The sequence below is a fragment of the Hyperolius riggenbachi genome, chromosome 3, assembly GCF_040937935.1.
Source record: "Hyperolius riggenbachi isolate aHypRig1 chromosome 3, aHypRig1.pri, whole genome shotgun sequence".
Lineage (NCBI taxonomy): Eukaryota > Metazoa > Chordata > Amphibia > Anura > Hyperoliidae > Hyperolius > Hyperolius riggenbachi.
This window is the reverse complement of record NC_090648.1, coordinates 196,836,909-196,862,561: the sequence shown is the minus strand read 5'-3', so window position 1 is coordinate 196,862,561 and position 25,653 is coordinate 196,836,909. Positions and strand designations below refer to the sequence as shown.

The following is a 25,653-nucleotide window of genomic DNA, read 5'->3' as shown; positions in this document are numbered from 1 at the left end:
AGGTATACAGTGGCGGGTCCACTGAACAGAACAGGTATACAGTGGCGGGTTCACAGAACAGGTATGCAGTGGCAGGTTCACTGAACACAACAGGTATGCAGTGGCGTGTTCACTAAACAGGTATACAGTGGCGGGTCCACTGAACAGAACAGGTATACAGTGGCGGGTTCACAGAACAGGTATACAGTGGCAGGATCACTGAACAGGTATGCAGTGGCAGGATCACTGAACAGGTATACAGTGGTGGGTCCACTGAACAGAACAGGTATACAGTGGCGGGTTCACAGAACAGGTATACAGTGGCGGGTCCACTGAACAGAACAGGTATACAGTGGCGGGTTCACAGAACAGGTATGCAGTGGCAGGATCACTGAACAGGTATGCAGTGGCAGGATCACTGAACAGGTATGCAGTGGCAGGATCACTGAACAGGTATGCACTGGCAGGATCACTGAACAGGTATGCAGTGGCAGGATCACTGAACAGGTATGCACTGGCAGGATCACTGAACAGGTATGCAGTGGCAGGATCACTGAACAGGTATGCACTGGCAGGATCACTGAACAGGTATGCAGTGGCAGGATCACAGTACAGGTATGCAGTGGGCTGAGGGCTCACTGAACAGAACAGGTATGCAGCCAGGAAAAGCTAAGCCTAACTAATCTTTCCCTAGAGACAGACAGCAGCTCTCCCTACTCTCTCTAATGCAGGCACACGAGTGGCCGTAATGGCCGCCGCTGCCTGCCTTATATAAGGGGGGGTGGGGCTCCAGGGGCTAGTGTAGCCTAATTGGCTACACTGGGCCTGCTGACTGTGATGTAGAGGGTCAAAGTTGACCCTCAGGTGCATTATGGGGCGAACCGAACTTCCGCAAAACGTTCGCGTGCGGCACCCGCACGCGAACCACCTAAGTTCGCGCGAACCACGTTCGCCGGCGAACCGTTCGGCCCAACTCTACTGCTCATGTTCTCCTACTGAATAAGCGCTGCCTTACTGAACAGAAAGAGCCAAGATTTGAACCCTGGTCTCCAGTGTCAGAGGCTGAACCCTTAATCCACACACTATCCAGTGATTACCTGCACATTCTGCAAGCTCCATGCATTGGACCATCCTATTAGCCAAGTGGTCCCTCCCATCCATTGCCTCTTCCCCCTCCCTTGCTCATGGCTCAGCTGGTCAATGCCTTCACTTTATGTAGGGTTATGCATATTATCCTCAACCTCCTTCTCACAGATCACTGAAATAGCTGCTTCAGGTCTGGCTTCCCTTATTTATATTCTGGGTGGGGCAAAGTACCAGGTGAAACAGGCATCCAACAGGGTGTTTGCCTCCAATAGAGTGGAATTTGTTTCCTGCTCTCACCATCATGAAAAGTGACCTGGACTGGTATTCAGTATAGGCAAGTGGTGGTTTGTGTAAAAGGTATGCGGTTAATGAGAAATTACCTGTAATTCTTGCAATCTTTGATCCATTCACATAACTGCCAGCAAATCCTGAGACATGAGCTCCGAGGCTGTACCCAATCAGGTGAACATTACTTCTGGAAAACTGGATGGCTGACTAGAAAATGTGGATTACAGGAAAATATCCAAGTCAGCTACAAGATAAGTGCAGAACTACATATCACAGTAATGTAACATTGGACATCCGAAGATGATAAAGTGCAAATGTCTATCAGGTGTGTGTAACATGCATGATTATCTGTCACACAGTTTCTCCTTTTCCTTTCGTAACAGAGTAGGGTGAGGCAAAGAGCTAATTGTGAACATGACAGCATGTTATAGAGCAAAGCAAGCCAGCTATACAGTCATTCTTATGATTTATAGCTACTGTGCATAAGCTGGGACACTACTACTATACTGCATCTATCTATGTTCAGTGTCTGCCAAACTTCCAAATGAAAAGTTCATGTTTAGGTAAAGTATGAGAAGTGAAATCCATACTAAGGCCAATTTATAATGAGAGAGAAAGGTTTACTATTGGCAAGGAAATGCATTATTTCCACGTGAAGTGCCAGTCCATGTTATTATTAGAGTACAACGTACTCTTACATTATACCAGTGATTATGCAGGAGAACAGAGGCGCCAAAAGGATAAAAGGAAGCTTAATGAGCTTAAAAACCAAATTTTAGGTAAATAGAGGAGGTAGTGGTGGACTTACCTCCTCCAAGTAGACACACAACGACTGTAGTAAAGACAGTCAATATATTTTATTTATGAACTCCACTTCCTTTTATCCTTTTGGCGCCTCTGTTCTCCTGCATAATATTGAGTCCGCCCTGGGTGGAGGGTTGAACCCCCTTTTTCTCATCTACAGAGAGCGACTTCTTATTCCTGAGTGGGGTCAGGAAAATCTCCCCACCTGCCTTTACAGTGGTTGCCTAATGGTAACCCTGGTTTGTGAGTATTAATATTTACTCTATCTAGTAACCATTTACCAGTACATATTACACTACTGGGGCTCTTGGTATTCCTTGTTTTTATCATACCAGTGATGTTGGTTTTATAAAAGTTTAACTGGTTTCTTCTTAAAGAGTGATAAAGGGGGTGACAAACCGTGCAGCCCCTCAATCCCCATCACTCTAGGCAAAACCTAGAATTTAAATAATAAATAATAATAATAATTTTTAAAGTACATAACTAAATGGATCCAGAGAACCCTTCTTGGGGTAATTTGGACCTTCTTTAGATGGTTTTGATGCTAGCTAAGGATTGCAGCACTACTATTTTGTTACTCAGCATTACTTATATAACTCTAACCCCAAGGAGTAGGTCTCCACAGGTAAAAAGTCCTCTCAGTGGCCAACCGAATGTTAACAAATGCACTAGTTGGCCAGATATTAATGGACAATCTGCACCTTTGTGATGGTCATTTATGCAAATAATAGGTTTGTCTGACTCTTAAAACCCAACTAGTTTGTATAAAAATTCTCAAGTTGCACTGCCTCTTGAGCTGTGCAATGAGGAAGGGTGGCCTATGCTGGCACCTACTTATGTGAAGTGGTTGCATATGGCATCATTCATTTCTAGTAACATCCACATGGCATCAAAGACACTTTTTTCACTGTAAAATTAAAGTGAACCTGAGTTGAGAATAAAATGCGATAAATAATTGTATCTATCCTCCTACTCCTAAAAATGATTTTATTTTTTAAGTATCACTATTAATTTTATGTTTAAAAACTTAGAGCAGATTTCATGTTTTATTGTCTCTGCTCATTGACACAGTCTTTCTGTGCCCCAGAGCTAAAATATATGAACTATTTATAGCTAAAAACTGTTTGGTTGCATTATACAACATCAATTTTTTTTCGGTTTATCTCTGTCTGTCCTGCTAAATCAGCCCCACTGTGTCTTGGGAATACTGCTTCACCCTGGGGGGGGGGGGGGGGGGGGGTATGAAGACTTTGAGATGGTCAATTAGATGCTCATTTTTAGACTTTCATGCACATTTAATAAAAATAGTAAGTTTTTAATTGGGATGAATAAACTTGGAAGGAAATGCATCTGACTGACCCAATTCCAGATACTCTACCTGACCCCCTCTATCCACCCCTTGTGTTTCCCTGTTGGTGCCGTGGTTTTCCCACTGCAGAAAGGCAAACTTTAATGGTAATAAAACTAGGAGTAAACTAAACTTTCTTGTTTAGAATTTATGTTCACAATGCTAACATTTAGCACAAGGTGCCATGAGACACAAGGCTGGCTGTATTTGAAAAAGCCTTCTGAGTACACAGATTCAGAACAGTAGTGTTGGGTAGAAGCACCTTTGCCTTGCACTGCAAAGCACATAACGCTGCTCCTAAAGATGGATGTGTGTTCTGGCAGCACTGTAGCAGTCTCTAAATCTAGCGATCATATCATTCTATGGCTAAAAGTAGGATAAATTGCTCCATCCTCGTCCCCATGTATGGCATAAAGAAGATCATTTCCTCGTGTTTATGAATCCCTCTGTGTGCAAACTGCTTTTCAGCTGCCAGGAGTGACAAGCCACCAATGTAAATGAGAATGCAGAAGCTAAGGTAAATAAATATAGCTGTTATATTTTACAATGCAAATGTTTGTGCTGGCACCGACACACACAGCAGAGTAGTTAACTTAGCTGAACATCTTGAGGCTGATTATATGACTGCTGAACTACTGCTTTAACAATGCCATAAAAATAAGAGCGGAAGAGTAAATCTGGCAGGTAGATAGCAGCACAGGAGAAATGAAATGCGGTCTTCTGTCTGGGCAACAAAGAACAACGTACTCCATTGTCACATCCTATCCCCATCACTGCCTGCCTGCATCTAGCCATTGAAGGGATGACAAGGAGATCATTTTTGTTTGTTATGACTGAGTTCATTTTTATTTCCCTTAGTGATCTTCAGTAGTTTTCTGCCTAATTATATGAAACAATATGTATGCTTGAGATTCTACTCATATCTGTATTGTATCAGAGTAATTCCCCGCCTCTTTTAGCCCCCGTATAAATTACATGCAGGCCCTAATGCCACCATTTGCTGGAATGAAGTCTAAAGATGTAGATATAATGGACATCAACAAGAACCATTGCAGTTTATGTGTCCAACAAAATACCAAAGACGATGCTGAAGCGAGTGGAAGTAAATGTAACAGCTTGCTCCAGTTTCCATTTGTGTGTTGCCTGGGTAGCTAGATGGATGTAGGCATACCAAGCACATAGGGTCGGGTTCAGGGTGAGTGTAAAGTCCTTCCTCAATACATAACCCACAGGGCATTTAAAATGGGAGGTACCTTTCAAAGAGGGCAGAACCCCCTTTCCATACACACACACACACACACACTCTTGTTTAAATGCTGAATGACACTATGCTTCTCCTCCTGTTAAAGTTTGTGATGACCAAATAGGAGACGGGGACAGTAGAATGTGTGTTATTTTTTTCTTGTGTTATTTTCATACTTTATTAATATTTGCTAAAATTCGTAACCTTTTTTTTGGATTGTAAAGAAAAATGTATTTATATCCCGCAAATCCACGATGTCCAGCATTATACATCACATTGTCCTGCGTCACACATTCACATCAATCGCACTGTTTTCTGGACCAACAAGAGAATCAAATATGTCAATAACCTTTGGTCATTGGTGGGATTGCAGCCACTACTCGTGGTGGAGCGATTGCTCTTTGATTAAGCTATAAGAACGCAGGTGCATAAGGCAGCATTGATATGGATGTATACTGCTGGGTGGAATATTGAATGTGGATGTCCAATAGTGGACACTGGTGGATTGTGAAAGTAAAAATAATATTTCAAAACAAATCTTGTATTTCTTGCATTTAAAGACTTAACTGTCCTGTTTTTTTTTCTTACTTTGTAGAATGGGTGTGATGATTTGGTAGCCTCCTGCTTGATGCAGTCCAAAGCTATAGGAAACGTTGCTTTTGTGCCGCACCTAACCACTCATCCTGTGTTTGCCAACATTAAGCAGCTGGTCACCCGAGGAGAGCATATAAAGGTTTCTTATCTGAATAAGAAAGGCTTTTCCCAATTCCCATTTAATATAGGATTGGTATTATGATTGTAATATCAATAAAATGTGTCCCTAGTTTTTTTTATAGAGTCTTGTTCCATGTGGTATTTTTATTTAATCTAATGTTTAAGCTGACAGTCTATTGAGGCCTTACAAAGATGCAATCACAAGCCACTGAGCTATTTAAATGTTCCTAAAGCTTAATACAAGGGATTTATCTGATCAAATTTTTCCACACACAGCACATAGATTTTTAAGCATGAAATCTATAAAAATCTATTGAACGTTAGTGTTTCGCTTTCCGAAGCAGTGCAATTCTATGGGCTGTCGATCTGCTGCTGCTTCAGACCCACCACTGATTGATCTATATATTCTGTCCAGTAAGATCAACCAACTCAGTGAATGATGGCAGAAAATTCTGTCGATTGATCTGGCCAGCATGTTAGGGCATCAATTTCTAGTAGAATCGGGAAAAATCAATAAGTGCCCATACAATTGATGCCCTAACATGCTGGCCAGATCAATCTACATAATTTTCTGCCATCATTGACTGAGTTGGTTGATCTTACTGGACAGAATATATAGATCAATCAGTGGTGGGCCTGAAGCAGCAGCAGATTGACAGCCCATAGAATTGCACTGCTTTAGCAATGCTTTGAAATTACTGGGGCTATCATAGAAAAAACTATAGCAAATGTCTGCCCACACTTGTCTGTACAGCTGCCTTGATAAATCAGCCCCATTTTCTGTTTAGCCTCTTTTCTCATATCTGCCTACCCAGCAGTGTGAAATATGGTGTGGCATCTTTTAAACTCATATTATAAAATGATTACCTCAAGCCATTCCAGAAATTCAGCTACTTCCAGGCCAACGATTCGTGTATTTTGCACAGCAACTGCATAGTGTTGATGAGCAGACTGTAGCCAATCCACAATGATGATGTTCATTTGCTTTTCACTGGACTTTAAAACAGAAGCCATCTTTGTGACCCAGGGTTCCAGGTAACCATCAATCTACAAAATGGGAAAGATGGGAAAACATCACTCAGCTGTAATATGTATAAACGACACATATTTTTAATCCATATTGCCCTAGTTTGTCCATTTAACTCATTTGTGAAAAAAAATAATTTGTACAGCACCACCGTATATATTGACACTGCATACAAAGATAATAATAACATTCACGTGCCATGAACAGCTTAAATAAACCATGTTTTTCTAAATGTATTATACGTGCCTAACTATATTAAACTATACATTTCCAACTTAAAATTTTTTTTAGATGGGACATGTTATCCTACCTCTACTAATGTCAGCATGCTTGTTGTTTTTTATGCAGGAAAAGCTGCCATATGTATATGCTTTTGTTTATTATAAGTTTGGATGTGCTATGCAAACTTTCAGTGTAAACTGTGAAGTTGAGATACTTTTTTAAATATTGCTCTTTGACTTTCTAGTATATGGAAGGCCAGACAGTGAAACATTCATAAGATTGTTTTAATTACACAAACTTGAACATTTTGTTTAAATTAGACATTCAAACTTCTCGCTGAAATGCTAAGGTTATAGATAAGCATATTGTAAGAAGACTGAAAACCGCTTAAAATATATTAGTGAGAACTGCCAGATGCAAGTAATATATTACACGTATACTAGTTATAATCAATACATTCCTTATACGTGTGTGTGTGTGTGTGTGTGTGTGTGTGTGTGTGTGTGTGTGTGTGTGTATGTGTGTGTGTGTGTATGTGTGCGCGTTTGTGTGTGTGTGTGTGTGTGTTAACTTTTGTTGGTTTCTGGAAGCGCTTTGAGACAGAAAGTTTTCTTGAATTCACCAGCATTTACAAATATAATAAATTACATAATAAGACACTCATTGGTGGTATCTGTTGACTCATCAACCTGGATGGAGAACCTGTTGTTTTTCCATTGATTACACAACACCTCTTCAGCAACATGCAGCATGTCATCAATGTGCCGGCCTTTCCTGCTGTTTGGAGTGGAACCTTTTACATTTCTTGCACAGAATCTTCCCCTGGCTTTTACTCATAATTTTACATGCTGGCATTATTACATTGTCACCAACTGTGTGAATTTTTCTTTACCAGGCAAGCTTCCTGGACCTTTTGAGTTTCTGTAATGTGATAGATTATTTACAAATATATATGCACCAAACACAATTTACTTTTTAATAGCCCTTTGCCCCCTACTATATTTATATAAAAAAAAAGTCTTAACCTTGTAAGTATAATAAAGGTAAACCAAGTATAATAAAGGTATTTTTATTATTTGCAACTGGTGCATGTTTACAGGTTCTTCTCTTTATATATTTTGGGAACTAAATATTATGCTGAAATTAGTGAGGGGGGAGCAAACCTAAAATGTTATGGTAAACTTAGTTATTATGGCTTTGGTAAAATGTCAGCTTGATAAAGCATTTTTAATCAAAAGATTAAACTTTATATTACACTGCCACCTGGTAGTTTTTATATATAATCTTTATGAAATTATTTTTTAGTACCTCTTTATAAAATTATGATACAATAAAATTATTTAGATAACTGATCAGTATCCCCGGTATATGATTATTCTATAAGTATAGTTATAGAATTAAATTAAGTATGAAATTACTGTAGGCCATAAGTAGCAGGTCTACATTTTTGCTGGGTCAAAATGGTAAACTCAATTACAGGATTGGACAGAAACATTTCAAACTAATTAGTAGAGAGATATAATATCAGAATTTTGTCATGATGGATAGATCGAATGAAGATTGTTTAATATTTAAAAGTCCTAATGTCTGGGGCAATAAAATGAATCAACAGGTCAGATGCAAACAAGAAGTCTACCAGCATCAAAGTGCTAAGTAATGGACATCAAATATTTTCAAAAGAAGTCAAATAGACCTGATAACCAAATGTCAGTATGTATAAATGTACCAAACTACGTAAATTCCCATCGATAAGTTAAATAAGGAATTTGTAAACAAAAGATATTATGGCTTAATTAAATGTCAGCAATTCAAAATAAATTAATGATTGACGCACTGAAATTTCAGGACCAGAGATTAAGAAAAACAAAAACAATAAGGCAGCCATGTTGAATAGATTGGGTATAAAAATAAGTGGTTTAAGAGCTATTCAGTCATTCAGATTGGATCTCTTCTGAAAGACACCTTCTCAGCTACAAGCCAGAAGCTACCTTCCCACACATGGTTCTAGATGCCTAAGAGATGAAAGAGAAGGGGTAATATGCTTATAATATTCTGGTGATTTACTTTATTAATTTTTCAGCATTAAGTTCTGTTAAGCTGTTAGCAAGATTTGTTAGATGTTATTTTTCTCTTTTTTCTTTCAAGAAGATTATTACTATGAGTTTCGAAACAGATACTAGTTTTTTTATATAAAATAAAATCCTAACTACTCTGATTAATTTCAAGGTATCCAGTCAATCTATAATCACTGTTATGGAGGGTTCAGACCCCACTATTCCGGATTTATGATAGCAACCCTTTAACCCCTTTAACAGACACATACAGCAATGCTGCATGTGCGCTGCAGGGCCGATTTTTTTTTTTTGCCACTGGGGAAGTGTGCCTTCCCCAGCCTGGCAGGGTATGCAGAGTGGCGCAGGGAGCTGTCATATTTACCTATACCGGACAGCTGGATCGGCTTCTCCTCTCCTCCACTCACGGCGCTGCAATGTCGACATCCTCTTCTGAGTTCCAATCACATGATACGATATGTGATTGTAACCTAGGGGATGGTGTCAGCATTGCAGTGCCACCCGGTGATGGAAGAGTCTCTTCCATCACACCTCTTTTCCCACCGGGTAGTGCTGCAATGCTGACACCATACCCTAGGTCACAATCACATCATATCATGTGATCGGAACTCAGAAGAAGGTGCTGGGAGTGCAGTGCCATGGGTGGATGAAGAGCAGAAGCCGATCCAGGCACCCGTAACAGGTAGATATAAGGAAGCTCTCTGCACTGCTCTGCATAGATGTATTAGGCAGCAAAACGGCATATGCCTTTAGAAGACACCCCGGCACGCATTATCAGTCACGAGATAATGCGTGTAGGGCTGCTAATAAGTTAAAGGCTGGTTCCTTTACTGAGTAGGGATCATGCAAAAGGCAAGAACTGAGATTTTTGACACTAATAAATAGCACAATGCTAATGTTTGCTTACAAACCTGTACCCGAGCAAACCAAATGCTTCTGTCTAGATGAGTGGTAGCATCTTAGGATTGTATATTTAAGTACTATTGTATTTATTGTATTTATTAATTTCTAAAGTTTTATTTTTTTTTTTTAAATCAATTTTATTGAAGTCAACAGTGAAATAAAATTGAAGTGCAATTTAATAGTACAGGTTAATGAAGTATCTGATATATAAAAAAGTAAATTAATCAAAATGGATTACCGTACGTACCGACCATCCATGAATTATAATCACAAGAGGAAGTTCAGCATTGAAAGCACATTTCTCCAGCGTTTCCCTTTTAAGTGTCACAATCTGACACATTGTATTGTCCTCTGTTGCTTCAGTGTATAGCATGAACTTGGGTTGCACATTGCTTGCCTGCCTTTTAATTTGTACAATTCGCCGAAGTTCTTCTTTGTATCCTGTAAGACAACCAAAGAGAGATGTTTCTAGCACAATATATTTGGCTGAGTAAGTGATGCAAGTGACTACATGAATGGTGACTGTCATTCCAACCTGAATAATTGCATTTCTGCCTATAAAAGACCAACCCTTTGTTACTGTTATTAAAGAATAATCCCATATAAAAATAAAAAATAGGATGGAATATTTGTCTACAAAAACTCTGCAATGAGAAAAGTTAAAAATTCTATTAATGACCAAGCTATTAAGCTATTCATAGTAGTGGGATAGCAGCTACTTGAAGAGAGTAACGCTCTTCAGGAACATTTCATCATTACACAACCCATGTTTTTTTCAGCTGAGAATGTAAAGGGGCACAAGGGTGAAAAAAACACAAAATTTAAAATACACGTGCACATGTGGAACATACTTTTGTCTCAGAGCACAATGCACTGTAAAGGACTTTCTTTCTGTGTAGCTGTCACTCACAGTAAAGGTGGCCACTAACGGTCCAATTTCTAGGGAAAAATCGTTTGAATGATCAGAAATTCTAATCGGAAGAAAAATCATTCCCTACACCATCAAGGAACCAATCTTTGCTTCCTATCTATCACAACCAATCAAGAAAATCCAAATTTTGGTTTGCCAAAAATCCAATCGGACGACTATTTTTTTTATAATCGTTCATAATCGATTGTGCCCATCAACTGAGATTATTTTCAACCAATCCGATCAGAATTTCTGATCACTCAAATGATTTTTCACTAGAAATTGGAGCGTTAGTGGCCACCTTAAGTATTGTTAATCTTCTTACGGAAAGGTTTTGGACTAGTCTTTCTCCTCATTCTTAGGATTTTCTTTGTTTTCAAAAGAAATTATGGCAGTTGGTTAGTGCAACTTACCAGACTCTTTCACCCATTCCAACTCCTTTCTCATCTCCCTCAATTATCCCACATTTACGGTCTTGTGGTCTGCACAATGAGCTCATCATTTCACATTACAAACTCTGTAGTCTCCGAAAACAGTCCAGACCACGACCTTCAAAGTCATTTCTGAACAACTTTCTCTGAATCTGTCTTTCAATATTGATGAAAGATTGTTTCCCCATGTTCCACAGGCTGCCCTTGCTTTTGCCACTTGCAATTCCATGTGGAGACTGTTCTCACTCCAAGATCACCAGCTCACTTTTTTTTTTGCATAGGACGAGTAGTGTTCTGTTACTGTAGTAGACTAAGCAACTTCAGTAGTGCTTTGGAGATAACCGCAGGCATTCTTCTGAGGTTTGCAAACTTTCTGGGGAAGCTTTTTTCATGTAGAAACCCTAGGCTATGCGGCATGGTAATAAAATCAATGTAAATAGTACCTTCAATATTGCAGAGTTCTCTTATTTGTCATGAACCTTCTGAATAAAAGGTGAACTCCGGAGGAAAATGTAATTCAATATCCAAAAAGATTGTTGCCCTGCCTCCAGAGTCTTCTGTCTTGAACTTTTTCAAGGATGGGATTTTAACTTATGCTTTCACTGTATTGAAACAAGTTTTGACTCAGGATCTCTGCAATGGACCCAAGTCTCATATCCAGTCAACAAATGGTGAAAAAAATTATTTTGTTGTCACGGATCATCATCCCCGTGTTCTTTCGGCAGCACTGGAGCCCTGTGAACTTCTGAAGTCAGTGTTTTGGAGTTTTAGAACTGATCTTGACTTTGACAAGCCCAACACAAACTATTTTCAAAACTGTTACAGCCAAGATGCTCTTTTCTTTACCTATTTGCAAAAACCTTAATAGTCTGTATGACAAAACTAAATCCTCGACATTAAACCAACCACTTATGGATTCTTAGTAATGTTTACTGCAGAAAGGACAGCATCTGACCAAATGTTCCAAAGTACAGTAATCCACTGTCTAGACAAAAACAATAAAGAATAAGACACCTCTCCTGTGATTTGGCATAATGAGTATAATTTACCGAACAATGTACCATGCTAAGAAGGTGTAGAGCAGAAGGTTATGACCGCAGTTAATATAGAGCATTAGACTTTCATGTCTGGCCACTCCGCAGCACAGAACTAAAACAACTCACAGCAATCAGCATTAATATATTGTACAGAAGGTACTAAAATATTTTACCATGTCACTTTTACAATAAGCTTTTCAAATCATTTTTTTGTATTCAACTTTTGTTTTGGCGAGCACAGCTGCCTCTGCAGAAAAACATGGGCTTGGCTTACTGGTTTGTAAAGTGTGCCTCTATTCCAGGTTCAGATTTTAGAGCTGCTGGCAGGATGAGTAAGGCAAATGAGTTGCTTTAGGTCCCATGTTTTGGAATGCTCCATTTTCTTATTCCGGTAACACACAATCACTGTAGCTATCTTGTATATAGACTTGCCTGAATCTCACATACAGTACGTCTCGCACACATCCAGAAGCTGTACCATCCAAAGATCAGCCAGAGCTCCTGAGCAGCTCCTAGGGCTCCATGCTGTTTTCTAAGCACCAAGGCCGACGTGGGCATTGAACTAGCATTAAATGATAGCCATGGCACTCATTGCTCAAGTGCAGTCCATTCAAATTAATGGTCAAGGCTTTTTAAACATCAGTACCATCATTTACTGTCAACTGATGCACACCATCTCATTGAGGTGATCTTGAAAGCTATATGTAGTTTCCAAGATCACCATCATCAAGTGTGATGCTTCTGTGTCAAAAACGAGACATGACAATTGAATTATAGGAAGAGCCGCCAAAGCTGGCTGGCAGAAAAGCATTTGAGCAGGATGCCACACTGCTGGTTCAGATGTCTTATCTGAACCATCCCTTATAATAATAACATTGCTATCCCTGTTGTGCTGCTATACTAGGATATTTTATATTGGATTTTTATGATGTTTTTAAAATAGCCCTAGCTAGGTCTAGCTATTCCCACATTGTAACTACAACATTTTCCGTCTTTAGCACATCCACTTTTAGAAATAGCCAAGCCCTTATTTTATGTAACATGCTTTATACACTCTATTGATAAGTCCCCCATTTTGATCTCACCTTAGGTCCCACATTTCCTTGACAAACTCTATTAAATATTTTTATGTAGTTTGGGCTTCTACGTCATTAATTTGTTTAGATAAAACCCAATGTCCTAATTGCATTAAACATTAGTATCCAATCAGAAACTATCGTTTATCTAATTGCAGTGAACTTTAAGTGGGTTGGCTGCCATGAGTTATTGCAGCTTCCCCACAATTACAGCAGTTTACACGGCCTCAACAAAGAAGCCTGATTATCTACCCCAAGCATTCCCTATTATAATGTTTTCATAAAAACCATGTTCGTTGATATTCCATGAACATAGATTAATAATTAAGGTTAATTGCTTTGGCTCACAGCCATGTTTGTTAATCACATGGAAGTCACTGCATAAATAATATCTCTTAGGCTGCCATTATTCACTGGTATAGGAATCCTGAGGGAGAATTATTTATTTATGGTTTAGTCTTTTTATGCCTTCTGTTAACATTAAACATGGACAGCCCAAAGTTTACACTCACGCCCTCATTTGTCTGTCCTCTAGTACTGACTCTGCTACTGGAAACCAACAGGAACCCATTCATGTGATATTGGCATATTGCATTTCTGTGTATTGATGCCTAGATAGAAACAGTAACAATACCATATGCCTGGTATGGCTACAGAGTTCATCCACTACTCTATAAATGGTTATTGGGTAGTTCTGTAGAAGAAGTGATTATTATAAGGCCACCCAGGCATAGTCACCAGGGAACTTGAAGTGAGAGGAATGTGGAGGCTAACATTTTGTAATTTTAAACAATACCAGTTGCCTGGCTGTCCACCTGATCCTCTGTGTTTGATACTTTTAGCCACCCTGAACAAGCATACAGAGCAAACACAATAGAAATATATCAGCGCAAACACATACAGTGGTGTGAAAAACTATTTGCCCCCTTCCTGATTTCTTATTCTTTTGCATGTTTGTCACACTTAAATGTTTCTGCTCATCAAAAACCGTTAACTATTAGTCAAAGATAACATAATTGAACACAAAATGCAGTTTTAAATGATGGTTTTTATTATTTAGTGAGAAAAAAAACTCCAAATCTACATGGCCCTGTGTGAAAAAGAAATTGCCCCCCTTGTTAAAAAATAACTTAAAGAGAAACTCCAACCAAGAATTGAACTTTATCCCAATCAGTAGCTGATACCCCATTTTACATGAGAAATACAATGATTTTCACAAACAGACCATCAGGGGGCGCTGTGTGACTGATTTTGTGCTGAAACCCCTCCCACAAGAACCTCTGAATACCGCGGTACTGCTGGCAAACTGCCACAATGTAACAATGTTCACAGACAGGAAATGGCTGTTATTAGCTGTCTGTAACAGACAGAACAGCTAGAAACAGCTACATAACTTGCCCACAGTAACAATGTCACCATGTAATACATATCAGAATGTGAATCTGGGAGAGGAAAGATTTTACAATGAGCAAACACTGACTAAATCATTTATACATAATTATTGTAAAAATAAAGCACTTTTTTTATTACATTATTTTCACTGGAGTTCCTCTTTAACTGTGGTTTATCACACCTGAGTTCAATTTCTGTAGTCACCCCCAGGCCTGATTACTGACACACCTGTTTCAATCAAGAAATCACTTAAATAGGAGCTATCTGACACAGAGAAGTAGACCAAAAGCACCTCAAAAGCTAGACATCATGCCAAGATCCAAAGAAATTCAGGAACAAATGAGAACAAAAGTACTGTAATTGAGATCTATCAATCTGGTAAAGGTTATAAAGCCATTTCTAAAGCTTTGGGACTCCAGCGAACCACAGGGAGAGCCATTATCCACAAATGGCAAAAACATGGAACAGTGATGAACCTTCCCAGGAGTGGCCGGCTGACCAATATTACCCCAAGAGCGCAGAGAAAACTCATCCGAGAGGCCACAAAAGACCCCAGGACAACATCTAAAGAACTGCAGGCCTCACTTGCCTCAATTAAGGTCAGTGTTCACGACTCCACCATAAGAAAGAGACTGGGCAAAAATGGCCTGCATGGCAGATATCCAATGTGCAAACCACTTTTAAGCAAAAAGAACATCAAGGCTCGTCTCAATTTTGCTAAAAAACATCTCAATGATTGCCAAGACTTTTGGGAAAATACCTTATGGACCGACGAGACAAAAAGTTGAAGTTTTTGGAAGGTGCGTGTCCCGTTACATCTGGCGTAGAAGTAACACAGCATTTCAGCAAAAGAACATCATACCAACAGTAAAATATGGTGGTGGTAGTGTGATGGTCTGGGGTTGTTTTGCTGCTTCAGGACCTGGAAGGTTTGCTGTGATAGATGAAACCATGAATTCTACTGTCTACCAAAAAATCCTGAAGGAGAATGTCCGGCCATCTGTTTGTCAACTCAAGCTGAAGCGATCTTGGGTGCTGCAGCAGGACAATGACCCAAAACACACCAGCAAATCCACCTCTGAATGGCTGAAGAAAAACAAAATGAAGACTTTGGAGTGGCCTAGTCAAAGTCCTGACCTAAATCCTATTGATGTTGTGGCATGACCTTAAAAAGGCGGTTCATGCTTGAAAACCCTCAAATAAAGCTGAATTACAACAATTCTGCAAAGATGAGTGGGCCAAAATTCCTCCAGAGCGCTGTAAAAGACTCGTTGCAAGTTATCGCAAACGCTTGATTGCAATTATTGCTGCTAAGGGTGGCCCAACCAGTTATTAGGTTCAGGGGGCAATTTCTTTTTCACACAGCTCCATGTAGGTTTTGAGTTTTTTCCTCACTAAATAATAAAAAACATCATTTAAAACTGCATTTTGTGTTCAATTATGTTATCTTTGACTAATAGTTAACGGTTTTTGATGAGCAGAAACATTTAGGTGTGACAAACATGCAAAAGAATAAGAAATCAGGAAGGGGGCAAATAGTTTTTCACACCACTGTATATAGTAATTCAAAGTTCCTTGGAAGAGCAGCCAAAGTCCTACACTCAGTAAAGCATCTTCTTCAAATTTGTATAAAAACCGTCAGCGCTATTTCCATATATCCACCACCACGAACACCATAGAAAATGGGTGTGCTTACCGAATTACGACAGACCTTAATTACAGGGTCTGCAACACAGCATAACAAGGTCAGCAGCCGACAACCTCCCCAGCTGGCCTCCTCTCCACACACGAGTATCAGCAATATTTCAGGACCTCACATGCAGTGTTCACAGTATGCATGAAAAAAATAATAGTACACCCATCTAAGCGTATCTATCTTCAGTTTAATGTATATTCCATTTAAAATAGTCGATAAAAATTCTTAAAAAACACTCACATCTGGGTCCTTGTTACAGGGACCCACAGCAGAAAATAGCATGTAAAAGTCAAGTCACACAGGACGCCGTCCAGCCACACGTCCGCCTCACCCGACCGGTTTCACTGCTATAGTTTCATCAGGGGCTTAGAGACAAAGTGGCTGGATCAGCCTTTTTATAAGTAATCACCTTTTTGGGAGGAGGTGTTCTCCAGTAGCCTCGCACCGCGCTGTCCGGTGGCTCTTCCTGGAACATGGCGCTGCGTTCCACGCAGCGTCACTTCCGCCTCCACCCTAGCGACGGTGGCTCAGAGAACCAATAGAATACTGGAGATATTCGTATCCCCAAGAGACCAATGCGCACCTCCGTTCGCATCATCTCCCTAACTCCCCGAAAGAGTAAAATTGCAATTTGTAAATAAAAATAAAATACAAATCAGTTGGAAATTTAATCCAACGATGAACTTACATAAAACTAATCAAATAAACCTTTTAAAACTTTTTAGCGGTGTTACCCGCACGAACGTGGATATGGACAGCATTTATGTAAGTTCATCGTTTCTTAGTTCATGGTCTCTTAGGGATACGAATATCTCCAGTATTCTGTTGGTTCTCTGAGCCACCGTCGCTAGGGTGGAGGCGGAAGTGACAGCGCCATGTTCCAGGAAGAGCCACCGGACAGCGTGGTGCGAGGCTACCGGAGAACACCTCCTCCCAAAAAGGTGATTACTTATAAAAAGGCTGATCCAGCCACTTTGTCTCTAAGCCCCTGATGAAACTATAGCAGTGAAACCGGTCGGGTGAGGCGGACGTGTGGCTGGACGGCGTCCTGTGTGACTTTTACATGCTATTTTCTGCTGTGGGTCCCTGTAACAAGGACCCAGATGTGAGTGTTTTTTTAACAATTTTTATCGACTGTTTTAAATGGAATATACATTAAACTGAAGATAGATATGCTTAGATGGGTGTACTATTATTTTTTTCATGCATACTGTGAACACTGCATGTGAGGTCCTGAAATATTGCTGATACTCGTGTGTGGAGAGGAGGCCAGCTGGGGAGGTTGTCGGCTGCTGACCTTGTTATGCTGTGTTGCAGACCCTGTAATTAAGGTCTGTCGTAATTCGGTAAGCACACCCATTTTCTATGGTGTTCGTGGTGGTGGATATATGGAATTAGCGCTGAAGGTTTTTATACAAAAAAGCATACAGAGCAGATGTTTCTGATGAAAATCTGACATGCTTAAAGTGTGTGATTCAGACACTGCTGATACCAGAATCATCAGCAAGACTGCCAGACAACTAGTATTATTTAAAAATAAATACATTCTGTACCTCAGCCTCTCTATACCTCTCCCTTCAGATTTCCATTAAAGAGTAACTGTCAGGCTGCAAAAGCTAATTTAAACCTCTATTCTCCTGTGTTAAACAGTTTTGAAGGAAGCCAAAAAGGCAATACTGAAGTTAAAAATCTCTTTTACTTTGATGTTTGCTGAACAGCAAACCTCTATATTCCCAAGCTCCTAAGGAGGCCGGCAGGCCACATAACAGATACTGCAAAGCATTCTGGGGCTGCTTCTTCTCCCCACTGCACTCCCTTGGTCCTCCCCTTCATTTCCCTATCCCGCCCTAAAGCTGCTTTCACAGTGAGAAGTTACAGGCTCATGTTACAGCAGCTTGTATCTTGCAGTCCAGCTCACAACACTGAAAAATCAATGTGCTGTTCACATGTTCCGTTAGAGTATACTGCATGAGTCTGCTATTGTTCCTAGCCACATCGCTAATTAATATTCACTGCACAGTAGTGTTGTCCGGATCATGAACCATTAGGATCTTTGATCCTGATCTTTTTTTGTGAGTCGAATCATCAGGAAGCAAGGTAAGGGAGGATATTACATCACAATTGGCTTCATACAAGACAGACAAACATGGAACCTGCCATGAGCTGTCAGGAGCATCAATCTCTGCAAATACTATATAAAAATTCTGTGAAATCCAAACGTGGACAGTGAAATGCATATGTAATGTAAGTACAGCCAATATTTAGCTACTGATATATGTGTTTTTTTCTCTGAGACTCTATACCTAACAGCTCCTCTTTAAGGTAATAAGGTATGGTAGGCCAAAGTCTTTTTTTTGTTTTGTTTTTTTTGTTGGGTAAATGCTTTTGTTGAGCATAATGAATTGAACATTGTTGCATACGTGACCCAAAGGGCCAAAACAAATATACCATATAGTCCAGATGAACAATGTCACGTATCAACAATTAGGCAGAACAGTAGAGAAGCATAATAGAGCTACAAACAATTCTCTGCAGTAACTTAGCATTACAAAACAAAAGATAGCAGAAAACGTATTCTAAAGCTCAGTAATTAAATCGGGGGAAAGGCAAGAGCTCTCCTACAGGATATAACTCCTAGCTATAGTATTGGGGATACAAAAAATATACATACGCAGACCCCTGACTTCGAGGTAGGCTAAAGTCTACGCACAAAAAAATGGATATTAACAAAAGAAATGCTAGATGTTATAAGATAAACATGAGAAATCCTAGGAGGTTTTGTAATTTCCGACTTATTAGTACTCTGATTACTAATATTTTCTTGCACCATAAACTTCAATGCATTGTGTGAAAATTACAATCAATTCCTTAAAATCAAGATTACCCATGAAGCTGTAATTTCAAAATCTTAATTGCAAACATTATGTGAAATTTCACAAAACCAAAATGACTCATTATGATCAAAACTAGTCCCTATTTATTCAGCAATAACTTTATCACTACTTATGACACCTTAGTGATATGCAGTGGCTTGCAAAAGTATTCGGCCCCCTTGAAGTTTTCCACATGTTGTCACATTACTGCCACAAACATTAATCAATTTTATTGGAATTCCACATGAAAGACCAACACAAAGTGGTGTACACATGAGAAGTGGAACGAAAATCATACATGATTCCAAACATTTTTTACAAATAAATAACTGCAAAGTGGTGTGTGCATAATTATTCGCCCCCCTTTGATCTGAGTGCAGTCAGTTGCCTATATACATTGCCTGATGAGTGCTAATGACTAAATAGAGTGCACCTGTGTGTAATCTAATGTCAGTACAAATACAGCTGCTCTGTGAGGGCCTCAGAGGTTGTATAAGAGAATATTGGGAGCAACAACACCTTGAAGTCCAAAGAACGCACAAGACAGGTCAGGGATCAAGTTATTGAGACATTTAAAGCAGGCTTAGGCTACAAAAGGATTTCCAAAGCCTTGAACATCCCACGGAGCACTGTTCAAGCGATCATTCAAAAATGGAAGGAGTATGGCGCAACTGTAAACCTACCAAGACAAGGCCATCCACCTAAACTCACAGGCCGAACAAGGAGAGCGCTGATCAGAAATGCAGTCAAGAGGCCCATGGTGACTCTAGACGAGCTGCAGAGATCTACAGATCAGGTGGGAGACTCTGTCCATAGGACAAATATTAGTCGTGCACTGCACAAAGTTGGCTCTTATGGAAGAGTGACAAGTAGAAAGCTATTGTTAACAGAAAAGCATAAGAAGTCCAGTTTGCAGTTTGCCACATGCCATGTGGGGGACACAGCAAACATGTGGAAGAAGGTGCTCTGGTCGGATGAGACCAAAATGGAACTTTTTGGCCAAAATGCAAAACGCTATGTGTGGCAGAAAACTAACACTGCACATCACTCAGAACACACAATCCCCACTGTCAAATATGGTGGCGGCAGCATCATGCTCTGGAGGTGCTTCTCTTCAGCAGGGACAGGGAAGCTGGTCAGAGTTGATGGGAACATGGATGGAGCCAAATACAGGGCAATCTTGGAAGAAAACCTCTTGGAGTCTGCAAAAGACTTGAGACTGTGGCGGAGGTTCACTTTCCAGCAAAACAACGACCCTAAGAATAAAGCCAGGGCAACAATGGAATGGTTTAAAACAAAACATATCCATGTGTTAGAATGGCCTAGTCAAAGTCCAGATCTAAATCCAATCGAGAAACTGTGGCAAGACCTGAAAACTGCTGTTCACAAACGCTGTCAATCTAATCTGACTGAGCTGGAGCTGTTTTGCAAAGAAGAATGGGCAAGGATTTCAGTCTCTATATGTGCAAAGCTGGTAGAGACATACCCTAAAAGACTGGCAGCTGTAATTGCAGCAAAAGGTGGTTCTACAAAGTATTGACTCAGGGGGCTGAATAATTACGCACACCCCACTTCGCAGTTATTGATTTGTAAAAAATGTTTGGAATAATGTATGACTTTCGTTCCACTTCTCACGTGTACACCACTTTGTATTGGTCTTTAACGTGGAATTCCAATGAAATTGATTCATGTTTGTGGCAGTAATGTGACAAAATGTGGAAAACTTCAAGGGGGCCGAATACTTTTGCAAGCCACTGTACACATTGCGTTTTTTCCTACAGGCTTTTCTTTCCTACAGGAATTATTTTCTTTCCTATGAATTTTGAAGGTAAAAATAATAAAAAATGGGGAAAAATCAGTTTCTTTGGTTTCTCCCATTATTGTTTTTTTTTGTGTTTTTTTTTTAAGTGCTGCTGTAGATAAAAACGCAAAATAAATTTGGCAATTTATCATAAAACTTAAATTGTCATGCTGCTACAACGTGTGGTGATGATATTTGATTCTGAAATATAGAATGTGTTATTAATTGTTTTATTATGCAGGGGGTGTGGTATCAAATGTAGTTGGGGTTATAGAAGGTGGCTGAAGAGTATTTTTGTTGTAATAGCTTTTATTATGGCTTGCTCTGGTGATCTAGTGTTCTCCACCCCACCTCTTATTTATAGCTTTACCTGGGGTCTAGTGGTCCCCCTACCTTCATATATTTTTACCTGGTAGTCTAGTTGTCCTCCTTCCCCCTTATAGCTTTCTGTGGGAGCCTGGTGGTCCCACCTTCTCTATTATAGCTTACCCTCATAGTCTAGTGCAGTGTTTTTCAACCAGTGAGGAACGTTGCCTGGTGTGCCGTCCTCTTCTCCCCCTCCCGCCCGTCCCCGCGGCCGCCGCTGTTATTACCTTAGCAGCGGCGGCTCTCCCCTCTCCGGCGCATGTGTTTATTCTAGCAGCGTATCTCCGGCTGCTCTGTGTGATGCGGAAGGAGGCAGGGCTCGGTTACCATAGTAACGGCGATACATATCGCCATTACAGGAAGCCTCTGCCCTGCTTCCTTCCGCATCACACAGAGCAGCCGGAGATACGCTGCTAGAATAAACACATGCGCCGGAGAGGGGAGAGCTGCCGCTGCTAAGGTAATAACAGCGGCGGCCGCGGGGAGGGGCGGGAGGGAGCTATACTGGGGCACTATTCTGGGGCACTATACTAGCTATACTGGGGCACTATACTAGCTATACTGGGGCACTATTCTGGCTATACTGGGGCACTATTCTGGCTATACTGGGGCACTATACTGGCTATACTGGGGCACTATACTGGCTATACTGGGGCACTATACTGGCTATACTGGGGCACTATACTGGCTATACTGGGGCACTATACTAGCTATACTGGGGCACTATACTAGCTATACTGGGGCACTATACTGGCTATACTGGGGCACTATACTGGCTATACTGGGGCACTATACTAGCTATACTGGGGGGCTATACTGTGGCACTATACTGGGGCACTATACTAGCTATACTGGGGGGCTATACTGGGGCACTATGCTGGCTATACTGGGGCACTATACTAGCTATACTGGGGCACTATTCTGGCTATACTGGGGCACTATACTGGCTATACTGGGGCACTATACTGGGGCACTATACTAGCTATACTGAGGCAACTGAACTCCCTACACTGGGGCAACTATGCTAGCTATGCAGCCGCACCCCAGCCCCCCCCCCATAGCCTGCTGCGCACGGCACTGTCCACTAGGTCGCGCAAACAACCGGGGGTCGCGCAAACAACCGGGGGCCGCATCCCCCCCCCCCCCCCCGCGCCGTTCCCCGAAGAAAAATTTGGTCAGACAGTGTTCCCCGGGCCGGAAAAGGTGTTGGGAACCACTGGTCTAGTGGTCCCGCTCTTACCTTACCTAGTGTAGAAAGCTTTCCCCAACTGTCTAGCGATGACCCCCCCCCCCATAGCATTTTCTAGTAGTAGCTAGTGATCCCTCCTCCCCCTTTAATGAATCATTTGGTAGTCACTTCTCCCTATTTCTGTGGTGATTGTGACACTCCCCTGGCTTGTACTGCTGCTGGCCTCATGTATCACATGTACTGTGCAGAGTTGCTCGGATACCCCTGATCACGAATACAAGTGATCACCAGCATGACTCCGCCCACTTCCAAATTACGAGTAGAAAGGGATAGCCAACTCAAGTGCAGTTTCGAGTCAAATAACTGTATGTAATCACAAATCACGAGTCTATTCGTTATTCTTGATTAACCTCCTTAGCGGTAATCCCAGTAATTGAGTGAGTTATATGCTTGAGCTGCTGCAGATCTCTCTGTGGTATGTTTTTTTTCTTGTTTTTAGGGTCTAAAAGCTTGTTAAAAAAGTGCACAGCTTTTAGACCCTAAATCTGGAAGTCATAACGCCAGGGAGGATAAAAACCTGCCAACTTTAGCGCTTAATAGCAAAGCATGTTAGGACATGCTAGAAACACCACATCAGGGTGCTATGGGTGATCCAGGGTGACAGCATAGGTGGGCGCTATGTGTGCAGTGGGTGGGGGGAGAGCAGAGCCGGGAGCCACGGAGGACAGAGACGAAGCTCTGCTATACTTAGTATAGCAGAGCTAAAGCATCTTTGAGTTTGGCTCCAAGGCTCCCCATCGGTCTATTAACAGACCAATGGGGAGCCTTGGAGGGGACGTAGGGACCGGTGGCGTGTGATGGCGGTTGCGCAGATCATCAGAGATCTTCAATCAAAGATAGATAGATGATATTGGTGTGGGACCTTTCCGAGGATACTGGCGTGGGAACATTTTTTTTAAGGTACAGGTAAGTATTTCTGGTTAATTTAGAACAATAAAGGACTTTTCTCGTTGTTGTGTTTTTATTTCATTTAACCCTTTATGGAAATGGATAAGTGGTACTGTGTACCCCTATACTCATTTCTCCTGGGAGGGGGGTGGGCATCTGGGGTTCCTCTTTTTAAAGGCACCACTTCTTAAATGCCACCACTCCCAGATCCCCCCAGAAAAGGGGTTAAAAAGTCATCCCACAACGTTTTTTTTCTCTGAACATTAAAAAAAAGCTTTAAAAAAAATGCCAGTGATCTTTATACAGCCATATTGCGGCTGTATAGCAATCCCTGGCCAAAGCGTTGCAGCTCCAGAGGGGTTTCCATGGGGTACCGCATTTAAATGTATACTTTTTTCCTTTGAAATTTTAAACTCGACTTTCTCAAAAACTATAAGGTCTTTTTGAAAAAAAAAATCCACTTGTTCCCACTGTTCTTCTTAAGATATCCTGCAAATTTAGTGTTTCTAGCATGTAAGGGGGCTTTGCTATTAACCGCTAAAGGCGGCAGGTTTTTAAACACACGAGATCACGAGTCGGGTAACGAGTGCTATCACAAGTGCATTCATAATCGGCATTCATGATCGAGAGCTGATCACGGATGCCGATTACGAACTTGCGATCACAAAAAACAGTTGTGATCACGAGTTAGGACTTCCTGCGAGCGCTCAGATACGTGATGACGTCAATGCCGAATTCTGGTATCCGCCCCTCTTCGGCGAGCGCGCTGTTCAGCGGCCGCCGGAGATATTGCAGATGTTATTTATTACAGTTCCGCAGAGCCCTCTACAGAGGCTACCTATGCTGAATGATTTATTCTATTTGGTAAGTCCTGCTGCATCTCTATACCACTAGACCACCTAACGCTCCCCCTGCTGCCCACTCACTATATCTATACTTAGCACCACACAATGCTGTATAATTTTTTTTGTCTACTTATGTTTTTAAAGGATCAGTGAGTGCTGCTATGGATTAGTCTATGCGACTAAGAGATATCAGTGTAGTCTGAAATGTGTATTTTTATATGTTTATATACTTTAGCTGGCCAAGTGTTATCTGTCACTTGCATGTGTATTTATATGAACTTTAAACGGATCTATTATGATTTTATGAACTATATTATTTATTATGTATCTACTAATGCTACTATTATGATTATTAACTGTCTTAACTAAATGATGATTATTACTATTATTTTTATCTTATTAACTCCCTCCTATTGTTATATAGAATGTGTACTTATTCAACTTCTATTCCAGCATATTTACATAATATCACACTATACTATATACAAATAGAACAATTCATGATTATATATAGATATATTAATATATTTTTTCTGATTACTTATTATCCTCTATTATAACTATTATTCTTATAGTTAGTTATTACAATTAACTTCCACTGCTAAAATCATTACTACTCCATTCCATTTCTAAAAATATTTCACCCTGTTTTGTTACAACAATGAGATAATCACCAAAAGGCTGTTGTGGTTCCCCCCTAAAAAAATATTATGTAAATACCTATAGAGCTGGGTGTATATATATATATATGTACATATGGAAATGCACTTAGAAATATGTTGTATGATCAATATGATGTGCAATAGATATGATTGTGTCAACATGATTCCTATTACTATGATGGATATCCATGAATGGGTATATTGAGGAGTTCTTATTGCTGTTTTAGGCACTGCTATTGGCCTGATGAAACGGGCTGAGACCCGTGAAACGCATTGCCTGTGCTAATAATAAAACTCTTTTGTATCTATTACTGAGATTTGTGTCATTAAGGTAAGCCACCTCATATTTTCGTTTTTAAGCTGATTTTAGATGCTTTTATCATACCAGGGTGCCTCTTTCCCTTGTTGTTGCTAAGATCACCCCAGGGGGGCTCAGCGGTTTGGAAATTTTTTAATGTGTCTGCCTCGGAGCAATGCCATCTGTTCTCTCTGCCTCCTAAAATTGAGCCGTGGAAAGGCCAACACCCACGTAGGGACAAGTGCCTTACGAAGGCACATGGAGAAAAGGCCCAAGTGCAATGGGAAGAGCACCTGAACAAAAGCAGCACACAAAAGAAAAGCCACCCTCCTTCTACTCTTCCTCCTTCAGGTGCATCATCTTCAGCTGCTTTCTCCCTTGCACCTTCACAGCTACCCTCCTCCACTCCGCCTCTGACCTTGAGCGGTTCCTGCTCCTCTGCC

General features: G+C 40.6%; 1 protein-coding gene across 3 annotated transcripts in view; it reads right to left on the bottom strand.

Annotated features, from left to right (window-relative positions):
* Window positions 1–25,653, bottom strand: part of LIPC (lipase C, hepatic type) — a 169,105-nt gene that overhangs the window by 46,081 nt on the left and 97,371 nt on the right. For 2 of the 3 annotated variants that reach the window (XM_068275517.1, XM_068275519.1), the window contains 3 exons: window positions 9,925–10,127; window positions 6,330–6,509; window positions 1,446–1,560 (listed from right to left, as the gene is read on the bottom strand). In XM_068275517.1, coding sequence (XP_068131618.1) covers window positions 1,446–1,560; window positions 6,330–6,509; window positions 9,925–10,127 — 498 coding nt within the window. The remainder of the gene's footprint in view (window positions 1–1,445; window positions 1,561–6,329; window positions 6,510–9,924; window positions 10,128–25,653) is intronic. The other variant, XM_068275518.1, reaches the window with a different exon arrangement.